General features: G+C 35.2%; 1 protein-coding gene across 10 annotated transcripts in view; it reads left to right on the forward strand.

Annotated features, from left to right (window-relative positions):
* The window catches only part of DPH6 (diphthamine biosynthesis 6), a 442679-nt gene that overhangs the window by 94274 nt on the left and 333555 nt on the right, over window positions 1-14850 (forward strand). For all 10 annotated transcript variants that reach the window (XR_009563051.1, XM_060294493.1, XM_060294494.1 and 7 more), the window contains one exon: window positions 12103-12176. Coding sequence is in view for 8 of the 10 variants with exons in the window: in XM_060294493.1 (XP_060150476.1) it covers window positions 12103-12176 (74 nt within the window). In the remaining 2 variants the exon portion in view is untranslated. The remainder of the gene's footprint in view (window positions 1-12102; window positions 12177-14850) is intronic.

Below are 14850 nucleotides of genomic sequence, written 5' to 3' on the forward strand. Positions count from 1 at the left end.
TTCAAGACCCTTCTTTCTCTACCCAATTTATAATGTTATAGTTCCTCGTGGTTCATTTTTCACCCTCTTTTAGTCTACACTTCCTTGCCGTTTGACCCCATCTCTTCTTATGGCTTCAGTTACCACCCAATTATATCTTTTTTTTTTGAGCTCCATACTCAACTGTCTACTGGACAACTCTCATTGAATGACCAAAGACACGTAAGGCTTAATGTCCAAAATAGTACTCATCATATTCCTCCCCAAATTTGTGTATTTCTTATAAAATTAACGTCATTGCTCTCCATCAAGTGACCAAGCCAAAAACTTGAGAGCATTCTGGATTTCTTTCTCAGCCACATGCCACCAAAATCTGTTGATCTTTTCTTGTATCACAAATCTGCCTTTTCCTTGTCATCATCATAACCACTGTCTTACTTTAGACCTTCATCATTTCTTACTTAGATATCTTTTGGGTTCCCTAAGTAGTCATTCTGCTTCTGTACACTTTTCTGATCAATATTCCTATGTAATAATTTAAAAATGCAAAGCCAGTTGCACAACAGTGTTAATGTACTTAACATTCAGTGCTCAATTGGAAAGGTAATATTGTTAAAATGACCATACTACTCAAAGCAATTTATAGATTCAGTGCAATCCTATCAAAATTCCAGTGACATTTTTTATAGAAGTAATAAAAAAACTCCTAAAATTTTTATGGAACCACAAAAAATCCCCAATATCCAAAGCAATCTTGAGAAAGAACAAAGATGGAGGCAAACTATATTACAAAGCTATAGTAATCAAAACAGTATGGTATTGACATAAAAATAGACACATGGATCAGTGGAACAGAATACAGAGCCCAGAAATAAACCCATGCATATATGGGCAATTAATTTTTGACAAAGGAGCCAAGAATATACAGTGGGCAAAGAATAGTCTCTTCAATAAATGGTGATGGGAAAACCAGTTAGCCACATACAAAAGAGTGAAACCGGATCCCTGTCTCACACCATAGATAAAAATCAACTCAAAATGGGTTAAAGGCCTGAATGTAAGATCTGAAACTTCTAAATTACTATGAAAACATAGGGGATAAACTCCTAGACATTGGTCTTGGCAATGATTTTTTGGACTTGACACTAAAAGCAAAGGCAACAAAAGCAAAAATAAACAAGTGGGACTACATAAAACTAAAAAGCTCTGTACAACCTCAGAAACCATCAAGAAAATAAAAAGGCATTCTATGAAATGGGAAAAAATATATGCAAACTGCATGTATGATAAGGGGTTAACATCCAAAATATACAAGGAACTCAGACAACTCAATAACCAAAAAAAAAAAAGAAAAGAAAAGAAAAGAAAAAAACCCAAGTAACTCAATTTAAAAAATGGGCAAAGGACCTGAATAGACATTTTTGCAAAGAAGACACATGAATGGTGAGTAGGTATGTGAAAAGGTACCCAAAATAACTAATTATCAGAGAAATACAAACCAAAACCACTATGAAATATTACTTCACACCTGTTAGGATGTCTGTTATCAAAAAGACAAAAGATAACAAATGCTGGCAAGGATGTGGAGAATAGGGAAACCTTTTACAGTGTTGATGGGAATGTAAGTTGGACAGCCACTAGGAAAAACAGTATGGAGGTATCTCAAGAAATTAAATATATAACTACCATATGATCCAGCCATCCCGCTTCTGGGCATATATACAAAGGAAGTGAAATCATTATCTCTGAAAGATATCTGTACTCTCATGTTCATTGCAGCTTTATTCAGAATAACCAAGGTATGGAAACAACCTAAGTATTGTTGATAGATGAATGGATAAAGAAAGTATGATATATGTACATAATGGAATATTATTCAGCCTTAGAAAAAGAAGGAAATCCTGACATTTTGCAACAACATGGATGAACTTGGAAGGCGTGCTAAATGCTAAATGAAATAAGCCAGATAAAGACAACAAGTACTGCATGGTATCACTTATATGTGGAATCTAAAAAACAAAGGTTTTTTTAAGATGAACTCATAGAAACAGAGAGTGGAAAGGTGGCTGCCAAAGGGTGGGTGATGTGGGAAACAGGGACAGGTTGGCAAAAGGGTGCAAACTTTCAGTTATAATATGAATAAGGTCAGAGAATTTAATATATAACATGGTGGCTATAGTTGATAATACTGTATTGTAAAGTTGAAGTTTGCTTTGAGAGTAGGATTTAAATATTCTCACCAAAATGAAAAGAAAGAAAGAAAAAAGTTAAATATGTGAGGTGATAGATGTGTTAAGTCAGAATCCTTTCACAATAATATGGATCATCATGTTGAACATTTTAAGTATCTTACAATTTTACCTGTCAGTTATTCCTCAATAAAGCTGGAATAATTAAAAAACATGTAAAATATAATAATCCCCATTTATATAAGTTGCATTTTAAAAGTTATCTCTAATCAAAGGAAGTTTTCTTAAGAGCATAGAAAATGAGTTCAGAAAGCAGCTTTTAAACAGATTAAACACCTTCTACCAAACTTGTTTGTTTAGAAATGAATACTTCTTGATTCTTTATTCTTCCAACAAAGATGAACAATTTAATCCTTTATTTATTTATGTATGTTGTTGTTAGAGTTTCACAGAAGTCCTCAAAATGTTACTTTTCTTGTTAGCAAGATGAATATTCTTGGGAAACTAAAGGAAAAATAATAAATAATTGTAGTTCTAGACTTCTGTTCAGTTTCATTTCAGGTTGAATTTGGTCTAGGATGACCAGCAATCTCTAAGTCCATTGAGGTTGGAACACACCACACTCTCTGTAGCAAACGACTGATTTATTACAAACTAGGAGTGTCATACTGTTGCAACTCAGATGGAGACTCAAAAGTAAAAGAATACACATTCGTTTTAAAATGTAAATAAATGACAAATGATTATGATTTTCTGCAGTTTCTTTGTCATTTAATTTCCAGCCTTAACAAATTTTTCCCTATTTAACTGAGAAAGTTCACAAAGGGAAACAGTAATGCTACAAATTAGTGACCTGTCATGAGCTCACTGTTTAATGGAAGAACTCCAGATGGTGATCGTTTCCCATTTTGGAAATATTTTATATTGATGATGCTAAGAAAAACAATAACAAGTCAAACAAAAATTTTAGTCAGACGCCTGAATATATCACTTGGAAATTCTCAGTGTTACTTTCAGAATTATTTCATATAAAAGAATATTCATTTCTGTGGTTATTTTTACTAACCTGGACTGGTCTAATTCTACTAAAGTGAAGAATTAGAAGTTTAAGGAAAAATCATCTAGTGCTTTACTGGCCACATAAATTTCTTGTTTAGTTATCCAGTCCCCAGAATATCATTGACATTCACAAATGTTTCTTATTTAATAATGTCATGCTGCCATAAGTCCAAGTATCGCCACTCAGAGCTATAATGCAAGTGTGCTTCTTTAATGAATGGTTCATATTAAAAATGTTAGAATGCCTTTCAGATGAAAAACATTTTGAATTCAGCAGTTCATTTTTTTCTCAACAGGCAGGAACTCATTAACAGAATAATACTGGTAACTGAGGCATTTTTCAAAGAAAATAATATCCCCAATAAATGCAAGCTGCATATCTTCTCATCTTTGGAATAAGTAGGCCTAGTTTTCATCTGTAAAAAGGGACAGCTTGTTTTCATCACGTTGCACATTTTAAACATCTTACAATTTTGTCAATTATACTCAATAGAGCTGGAATTGTTTAAAAAACATAAAAAATAATAATCCTCATTTATATAAGCTGTAATTTAAAAGTTGTTTAAAAAGTTTATGTTGTTGGCTTTGTGAATCAACTCTTCATTATGAAAATAAGTGAATATTGAATGAATAAATCTAATTTGGGTCTAAATTTCTTGTAATTATCGCTATTACCATATGACTGAATGCTTCATCATCCCAATCTCTATATTGGGTGCCCTTTAACTGTTATATGGTAGAGTTTTGCGTGAGGACACATCAAGTACATTTCAGAGTGGAAGCCTGTTTCTATCCTTGTGTTCCTGATACCTTAGGGTATTGATTTTAAGAGAAGTCAATAAGATTTAGTAGTTAATAAGGCTTTAGGACTAGGTTATAAACTTATATGGGCAGGCCCTCATAATCTGATGCAGCTCCCTGCCTGGTGCAAAGGCTTGGACTTCTAGGGCCAGGCCTGGGCTGGGCTCACAGGAGCTTCGTGGAGCCCTCAGGGCAGCTGTCCACCCAGCAGAGGACTCTGGCTTTCTGAGGATCTAGGCCCAGGCCAAAAGCAGTGAGCATCCCAGGAGCCACAGAAGAAAGGTGCCAGGCTGGCACAGGACCCTCCCCATGGCCTTGACAGATAGACATGGTCATATATTTTTGATGATTATTGATTGCTGTTTTCTATGGAAGATGGAACCACACAATCGGATACCAAATGGAGATAAACGATTAGTATTATGTAGATTGGTTAGCTAATAAATTGTATGTATTTCTTTTTAGATCCAGATTTATTTCTTTGAAGAAAAAATACTTGGTGGATTTTGTACATAAATGCAATATGAAGGAGGGTAGAGGAAGACAGTAGAAGGAGCTGTTATCTATTTTCTTATGGTCAAGGACAAAGAATCAGCATTTTTGACTGTTGAGTATTTGCAGTATAATTTTTTTTTTAAGAAGTATTTTCTAATATCATTCCCCCAGCAAGAATTCTTTCCTTTGTGGTCCATTATGCTCTATATGGACTAATGTCACTTATTTTACTTAATTTCTTAATGTGTCCATTCTGCCACATCCCTCACCACTAGATTTTAACTTCTTAAGGTTAGCAACTGTGCTGTTTTCAAATGTGTTTCATCCTTCCTAGTATAGGACCTGTCACAATAGGCCTTTATAAATTACTGTATAATAAATACATGAATAATTTTGTCTGCTAGCTTACCAGCACATAGGATAAGAGATGAGTATGTGCAGTGCATATGTGGATTTTAATAACTTTCACCCTAATTGAAAAGTAGTACACGTGTTGTAAAAATATTTGAGGAAGTATAAAGTTGGAAATGAAATAGGAAAAAATGAATTACTATTCAGAAGTAAGCATTATACAATTTGGTCTATTTCTGGTCTCCAGAAGTTAAAATGTATTCTGAGAAGCATGGTTGACCTTGGATTCTTAAATAGAGTGTTGATATATTGATATATTTGCTCTTTCTGAATAAATCCTTGGTATAACTGCCCTTTTGCACACAAGTAGGTGTAGAAATAGTAATAATGAAGTTGTGTTTTGTACCAGTTTCTGAGTATGTGTCTGTTTTTGCAAATGAACTCTCTATTGTTATGATTGGTGAGGTAGGTCAGTAGCTGCCTGGACTAGCTCCCCAGCAGTCTTGCAGGTGTGTTTCACATTGACAGAATTGGGAAAAAAGAGTGATCTAAGCAACAAATAAACTTGTGATGTCTGCTTAGCTAATCTGATCATTGTATTTACAACTATTACATAGCATTTACATTGTATTAGGTATTTTCAGTAATCTAGAGAAGATTTAAAGTATGTGAGAGAATGTGCATATGTTATGTGCAAATACTACACCATTTTATGTAAAAGGCTTGAGCATCCTTGGATTCTGGCATCCACAGTGGGATCCTGGAACCAATCCCTGTGGATACGAAGGGACAACTGTACTCTGATGCTCAAGAGAGAATAGAGAAAGATGGGGGTGCTGTCAGCATGTAGGAGAACTTGAAGCCACAGGAGCAAACAAGAACCTCAAGAAGCAGGACATAGAGTGAGAAGAGGGCTCAGTATATGACCCTGAGGGTTCAGTGACTTGTAAGAAGAGAGGGGAAGAGAAGGAAAATTCAGTAAAGATGTTGAGAAAGAGTGGCCGTGATAATGAGACACAACAATGGTGTGTGCATAGAAACAGAATTTTGATGAAAAAGTAAGATAAAGTAACAATATTACCAAGTTCCTATTATATACCAAGATTTGTGCTAGGGGCTTTGTATATATTATCTCAGTTATTCCTTATAACAATCCAAAATATTATTAACCTTATTTAATATGTGAGAACACAGACATTAACCTATTCAGGTTGTCATAGCTGGTAAGTAGAATAACCAGCCTTTAAGACCTGTCTGCCAACCATACTTGTGTTCTTTCTTGTATACATAGTACCAAATTCTGTAGAAAGTTCAACAGAACCACTGTATTTTACAATATTTTACAATTAGGAAATTGGTTATGACCACTGAGGGGAAAGTTGTCGATGTTTAATGAAAGCAAGAACACAACACTTGACACATATTATTGCCAAATTCTTCAACGAATAAATTTCAGACCCTCAGTAAAATAAATATGGTTAATCAATTAATGAGTATCTATTGCTAAATTCAACACAATTCAGAGAATTTGGAGAGTTGAACACGTATTAAATTATATTCCTGTCATAAAGTAGTTAAGAACAAAGAAGGCAAAAATAAAAATTAGTAATGTCAGTAATAGAGAAGTTAGAGACAAGGGCCTGGGCCCTAAATAGTCTGGCACATTACTAAGCCACAGGGACTCCCAGACACAAGTGGAAACTGTTTAGCTGAGGCCATTATCACTATTGATGATGGATGTGTAAGTTCAACTCAGGAAATATTAAAATCAACAGTAGCATCACTGAGTACCAGAAACAGCAGCACGTAATGTCATTAATCATTTATATTCGTTACTAACCTCAACCCTGCTCCAAGGTAGATAAACATTATAAGGGTTGCTAAGAAATTTTAACAAAATTCTGTGCACACACCATTACTCTATCCCGGTGGTGTCTCTTATTATCCTGGCCACTCTTTCTCAGTGTCTTCACTGAATTTTCCTTCTCCTTCTTTTCTTACAAGTCACTGCACCCTCAGGGTCATACATTGAGCCCTCTTTTCACCCTCTTCTCACTCTATGTCCTGCTTCTTGAGGTTCTTGTTTGCTCCTGTGGCTTCCAGTTCTCTTACATGCTGACAGCACCCCCATCTTTCTCTATACTCTCTTGAGCACCAGAGTATAGTCATCCCTCGGTATCCACAGGGGATTGGTTCCAGGACCCCATTGTGGATACCAAAATCTGAGGATGCCCAAGTGTCTTATATAAAATGGCACAGTACTTGCGTATAACCTATGCACATTCTACCATACTTTAAATCCTTTCTAGATTACTTATAATACCTAATACAATGTAAATGCTCTATAAATAGTTGCCAGTGTGTGACAAATTCAAGTTTTGCTTTTTGAAACTTTCTAGAAAATTTTTTAAAAAATATTTTTGATCCACTGTTGGTTGAATCCATGTATGCAGAACCCATGGATATGGAGGGATGACTGTACTCAATATACCTAATGGTCTTATCTACTTTGGATACCTAGCGAACAAATTGAACACAGCACGTACGTTGCTAAATAAACTCAGTATTTTCTTTTAAGACCTATATTTCCTTTCTCAGTTAATAGTCACTTAAATTACAGTCATTGGCCCCATGCTTCATGTGTGCTTCTTGTCACTGTTCACAAGTCCTACTAATTTTGTCTCTAAGTCATTTTTGGAGTTTGTCCTCTTATCTCCATTCTTCAGTTCTTTCAGATTAGGCTCCTTCTTCTGTTTCTCTACTCTCTAGTCAATCCTTCACACTGTCGCCACGTTTATCTTTTTATTTATAAATATCATATCTCACTTGTTAAATTCTTTAGTGACTCAAGAAAAGTGAAAACATATATTAACACAAAGCCATAAAGTAACATTCATAGCTTTATTCATAAGAACCTTAAACTCAAATATCTGTCAACAAGTGAATGGATAAACAAACGTGGCATATCCATACAATGGATTAAAATGGAATCGAACGAATGAACTATGGGTACACATGAATGAACCTCAAAATCACACTGAGTGAAAGAAGCTGGAAACAAAGAATACGTATTGTAGGACGCTATTTATATAACATTACAGAAAATGTAAACTAATGTATACTGACATAAAACAGATCAGTAATTGTATAAAGCCAGGAGTAAAGGGGAAGGGCTGGGCTGCAGAGGCACAAGGTATCTTTTGAGAGTAATCAGTAATCTTGATTGTGGTGGCAGTTTCACCGGGGTGTGGGTTTGTCAAAACTCACTGAATTGTGCACTTTAAATAGATGCAGTTTATTGTATGTGAATTGTACCGCAGGAGTTGGTCAGAAAAAATTTTCTACAGGGAAGGGTTCTCTGTTACCTTCAGGATGCAAGCCACATTTCTGACCAATCTGATCCCAATTTGCTTTTCCATCCTTTTTCCTTCCACTTCTTGATGTGTGCTTTCAGCTCCAGCTACCCCACACTGCTGACCGCCTCCTAATATGCCAAACACTTTATTTTGTTGCCTTGGTTCATATTCTTCACTCTGTCTGAATTGTTCCCTACTACCTTTCTTTCCTTTCTCAACAAAATCAAATATATCCTTGATGAGTAGGCCCTGAAGTCTACTTCTGTGAAACCTTCCCCAACTTTTTGCTTTCATATCACTTTCTTTATTACTTAGTTTTGGTGCCTTAATCTCCCAACAGTAGAGCTAATCTTATTTATTAAACTGGTACATAGTATGGACATATAAAACATTTTTGGTTACATGTTTTAATATTAGGTGAACCATTAAAGAATGATGACATGACAATTAGCATTATTGTTAGAAGAGGTTACATGGCTGGTTAAGCTTGGAAATATTACTTTGGTGAGTACTGTGGTATAGCTCTCCAGACTAGAGACTTGATTTTGACGATGTACCAAGAAGTTATCAGTCTCTTTAGTATAGACAAATACAGACCAAATTCATTTAAGACTAATGTATAGGCTTGAATGCCAGTTTGTTGATTTATAATGTAGACCATTTTTGTTGAGTGGATGAGAATGCTTGTTTTTATGGATTAGCATAATCTTTCTGGGTTTGACAGTAACAAGGCAACCTAAGGTTGCTTAGTGGGCATGGGATTGATCATGGGAAGTTGGTTCGAATCTGGTCAAATTTCTGGGTCTCAGATTCTATATTAACTGTTTTCTGCAGCACATTTATTTATTTGTTTGTTTGTTTTAAAATATTTATTTGTTTTGGCTGCACAGGGTCTTAGTTGTGGCACACGGGATCTTCACTGTGGCATGCCTGTGGGATCTAGTTCCCTAACTAAGGATTGAACCTGGGCCCCCTGCTTAGGAGCGTGGAGTCTTACCCACTGGACCACCAAGGAAGTCCCTGCAGCACATTTATTTTTATTTCAGTTATGTCACAGGGTGATTTATTTGGCTATGTCTTTATGCTGCCTCGGTATAACACCTTTTATTCTGGTAGTCTGGTAGCTCAGGTGGGACCTGAGCTTAGCTTTGAATTTTCTGCAGAGTAGATTGACTGTGTGATAGATTTTTATCTTTTATAGGTCTCACTTCAAAATTAGTAGTATGTTCTGAATGATTAAGGATTCAACAGAAGTCTTACTTATCCTTGGGTTATTCAGGGCTCACTAGGTTGGAAACATTTGTGACTGGACTGTAGAGTTGGTTGTCAAGGGTTATGTATTAGTCAGAGTTCTCCAGAGAAACAGGACCAATAGGATATATAAAGATATATAGAAAGAGATTTATTTTGAGGGATTAACTTATCTGATTATGGAAGCTAAGAAGTCCCATGCTCTCCATTTGCAGGCTGGACACCTAAAAAGCTGGTAGTATATAGTTCCAGTCTAAACCCAAAAGCCTGAGAATAAGGGGGCCAGTGTTGTAAATTCCACTCTGAGTCCAAAGGCCCAAGAACCAGGAACACTGTTGTCTGAGGACAGAAGAAAATGGATGTCCCAGCTCAAGCAGAGAGTAAATGTGCCCCTCCGCTATCTTTTTGTTCTATTCAGGTCCTCAACAGGTTGGATGATGCTCACCTGCATTGGTTAGGGCAATCTTTTTTACTCAGTCTACGAATTCAAATCGTAATCTCTTCCAGAAACTTCCTCAGAGAAATAATGTTTTACCAGCAATGGGTACCCCTTAGCCTAGTCAAGTTGATACATAAAATTAACTATCATGGGTTAGTAAGCTAGTTAAAAAGTGATAATGAGCAAGAGATAAAGCCCAGGAATGAAGGGCTTTGTTGGTCAAGTTAGACCTTTATCTAGTTGTAGTGGTGGTGGTGGTCAGTAGTAGTAATAGTAGAAGTAGTAACAGAAGTAGTTATAAAAGTAGTATTATTGATAACAAAGATTATGATAATGACAGAAGAAAATATTTACTGAGTGCTCACTAGATGCTAGTCACTGTTACTTATCTGTATTATATTACTCAATGTTCACAATGCATGTAGACTAAGAAGAATTAAATAATTATTTTAGGGTTGTAGTGGACATTAAATGAGAATTATAGAACATTAACACATTTTAAGTGGAGAGTAAATGCCAATTATTATTTTAACAGTGGCTTGACTTAGTTTAGAAAGAAAAACACCAATGACTTGTGTTTGTTTTCATGATCTATAGAGAAACACACACACACACACACACACACACACACACATACTATTCAGTACCTTATATTTTCTTTTGGCAGTTAAACAATATATGGTAAAAGAATATAACTAAAATTTTGATTTTTGATAACATTATTCACTACTCTATGATCCTATGCCATATTTGCATTTAATGAGGATCACTATGCCATGCTTTTTTCTAGTAATACAATGACTTTTATGAAAAGAAAATGGCTAGGAAGGTTAGAGAAAGGTTACAAGCAAATGTTCTCACAAAGTTGCTGAAATAGGAAGGCAAAGGAAATAGCTCTTTTCCTGGAATCCTTATCTAATAGAAAGAATCATTTTATTTTGGGGAGGTTTGGGAAGATGTTTCTCTGTCATTTTAGAGGGGAAATTTTAAATTGGCTTTATCTTCAAAGACATGAGAGATTCCTGTTGTGCATTTTTGTTTATTTATTATGGCATCATTTTAGGACATTTCGGGGTTATTTTAGAATGTCTCCAAGTATTACATTTATTTTTATGTGAAACACTATTGTTCTTTTTTGTAGGTTTCCAAGTTTGGAAAGACCAGTGTTAATAATGAAGTCATCTCTCTGAAGTAGTTTTCTTCTGTACTCCATAGGCTAGGATGACTTTTCTTTTATGCCTATTCAGAGAATTTCTATTCAGTTTGTTATTAGTAATCACCCCCCATTCACTTTCTTCATATCTGTTTTCTAGATAACATTTCCCTAGTTTATACCTGTGTTGTGTGTGATTCTTCCTTAAGGGTATTGTTTTATTCTTCTTTACATTAAATCTCATCTTAGACCTGTCCTTTCAAATCCCCAGGTTGTCCATATCCATCCAGGTACTTGATTGATTTTCTTTTCTTTTTAATCCATCCTAGCTTTGTATCATCTGTAGACTTGATCATATTTGAATTTTCATTCTCCTCCATGTCATTAATGGCTATGTTGGATAGACTAGTCCTCATCCCTGGGGGACTCTGCTGGATATACTGCTAGATGTTCTCAGCTCTACTGATAATAATTCATTGCTTCCTTCTCATCCTAGATTTCTTTATCCACTATTCTGTACTGTTATACAGGCAATGCCTCTATCATCTCTGCTTCCTGGATGCTCCTATGTCAATCATTTTAAGATATGGATTAAAATCATTGTATTCCTTTGTCTACTTATACCGTTGCTTAATTTTTTTAAAAAAAGTTACTCAACCTGGGAATACATTGTCCTTAAATAGAAATTTCTTGGAAATTTCTATCAAACATCAGTGAATCTTTAAAAATATATCAAGTGAGAAAACATTTTGGAAGTGCTTCCTTTATCTTCTCCATGGAAAATGGTCTCCAGTTATTTGGATTTTAGGTAAAAAGAATAATTATTTCCCCCCAGAGCTGAGAGGGTGACTTAAATATATATATTTTTAATATACTTTCTTTATCTCTGAATGTGGATTGCATTTCCAGTAAGTTATTCTGTTTCAAGGTGGTCTTCTAAATGAAACACGTTTCATTTATAATTTTTAAAAAATGATACAGAGCCACATGTTATTTATTTTTTAATCATATTTTTTTCTTTATTTTCAGGAAAAAGAAGAAGTAGAGGGAATATCAGTAGGTGCTATACTCTCTGACTATCAGCATGTTCGAGTAGAAAATGTGTAAGAAAATGTTAATTTGTCCTATATTTTTAAAGTTTATGTATTTTAAGAATGTGAATAAATAAAAAATCAATATGGGATTGACATATATACACTAATATGTATAAAATAGATAAATAATGAGAACCTGCTTTATAGCCCAGGGAACTCCATTTTGCTGTACAGTAGAAACTAATACAACATTGTAAAACAACTATACCCCAATAATAAATAAATAGATAATTGTATCCAAATAATAAATAGATACAGTATTCTACATGCCCCATGAAACTAAATGTATTGCCCTAAGTAACAAAAGTTGCACTTTCACTTTTTTTCTATCCTTGTATCAACACATGAGAAAACTTACTTACTTACCATAAGGAAAAATAAATTATTTATAATAAAAAATTGAAACAGATTTTTTTGAAGTCAAAGTATTATTTTCAATTTTTCCTTATTTGAATTAGTACACCCTTTTAATATCTTATCATCATTTGTAATAAAAGTGCAGTAATATTTTTTAAAAAACGTATTAAGAAATCTCTTCTTTGGTCCTTAGAATTCAGTTCTTGACTAAAAATATTCATGAGATTGAAATACTTCTATAAAAAGCCATTCAACTTTAAAGGAATTTTTAGATTGTTGCTCCTCCCATCTCCCCCACCTCCCAAGCAATGTAGTACTAGTAAAACATTGTCTGTACAGGTACCGAAATAGTCAACTCCTTTGATCTACTCAAAAAACATAAGGTCAGATGAAAATAATGATTATAAGGGCTCCCCTGGTGGCACAGTGTCTGAGAATCTGCCTGCTAATGCAGGGGACACGGGTTCGAGCCCCCGTCTGGGAGGATCCCACATGCCCCGGAGCAGCTAGGCCCGTGAGCCACAACTACTGAGCCTGCGCGTCTGGAGCCTGTGCTCCGCAACAAGAGAGGCCGCGATAGTGAGAGGCCCGCGCACCGTGATGAAGAGTGGCCTCCGCTTGCCACAGCTAGAGAAAGCCCTCGCACAGAAACGAAGACCCAACACAGCAAAAATAAATTAATTAATAAACTCCTACCCCCAACATCTTTAAAAATAATAATAATAATAATGATTATTAAACGTTGGCTTGGCAAAACACCCACAAATGAATTTAATTTTCATTTTTAATTTATTCGGATAAATAAAGTATTGTGTAGAGACTTTACATGTCATTATATTAGCAAAACAGAAAATAAGGACTTCACTATTAATCTTGAGCACAGTTCGACGTAGAAATAAATGATTTTGCCATTTAAAAGGGTAAATGAGAATAAGATAAGGGCTGTATTTATGTAATAGTTTCATGTTCTTGACAAAGAAACATTCATATTGACTATCTCATTAAAAACTTGCATATTAATAGACTTGAAAACTTGTTTTATTTTTTATTTTATTTATTTTCTCTCTAATTCCACAATGAATTTAAGGCAGTTAAATATATAGAATTTTAAAAGTAAGTGAAGGGAAAGCAGGGCAAAGAATAAATAAACAAAAAGAAGTATGATGATCTCATATTTGGGGGACTATCAGGATCTCTGGAGAATGGAGAGTGGAGGTGGAAGTGGGGGAGGAGGTCAAACGTGTATTTGGAAAAAGTTTTCCTTACATTCTGTCTGCCTACATTTGAGAACAGCTGATTTATAGATGGAAATGGATTGCATATCCCTTAGCCATATGTTAAAAATAATATTATTCTCATCAAGTTTTAAGTCATGTTCTCTGAGAATTATTTTGTTTAAAAATCTTTATTTTTGAATAAGTTCAAACCTACATGGTTCACTGGGTAGCCAAGCTGCAGATAGGGCTGACATCTATTTATGAAAGCTTTAAGGAGCTGAATGAAAATGTGCTCCTGAGGTGAAGCTGCCTTATAGCAATATCTAAATGGGAGAAGGGCCCATTGATTACTCAAGCTATTTCTCAAAATGCAGTCTCAGGTGCACTTCAACACATGGTTTAAGATGCCCAGATTATATACCATAAAGCACATCTGTAATAATCCTTGAAAATTGTAAAGCAGTGTTATTGGGAGTCTGTTGGTCTACAAACTCAGTTTTGAATTAGCTGATCTTCAATTTGTAGTTAGTGTTGCATCATTATATTTTCAAGGTATGAAGCACTTAATAGATGTCACAAGCTCAAATACAATAGTGATTTACAGAGGAAGCTTATTTCAGCCATGATTTTTTTTTTTTTTTTGCGGTACGCAGGCCTCTCACTGTTGTGGCCTCTCCCATTGCAGAGCACAGGCTCCGGACGCGCAGGCTCAGCGGCCATGGCTCACGGGCCTAGCCGCTCCACGGCATGTGGGATCTTCCCGGACCGGGGCACAAACCTGTGTCCCCTGCATCGGCAGGTGGACTCTCAACCACTGCGCCACCAGGGAAGCCCCAGCCATGATATTTTAAACTGTTAAAAGAATTTAAATAGGTAAAGAAGTATGACTTAAGTCTAAAAACAGCCAAAAGATCAGGGATACCGAAGAAACAATCAAGAATTTTGCAATAAGGCCTGGAAGGAATAAAATTTTTTTTCAAAACAAACAAAAAAAAACCTTTTAGCTGAAAAAGGTGGAGAGAAGTTTGATTAGTAGGCATTAAAGATTGGTGATAGGACAGCAAAAACTAATGCTTGTGTTACATGGAGAGTTACAGTTTTATTATTTT

Source organism: Globicephala melas, chromosome 2 (genome assembly GCF_963455315.2).
Source record: "Globicephala melas chromosome 2, mGloMel1.2, whole genome shotgun sequence".
Classification (NCBI taxonomy): domain Eukaryota; kingdom Metazoa; phylum Chordata; class Mammalia; order Artiodactyla; family Delphinidae; genus Globicephala; species Globicephala melas.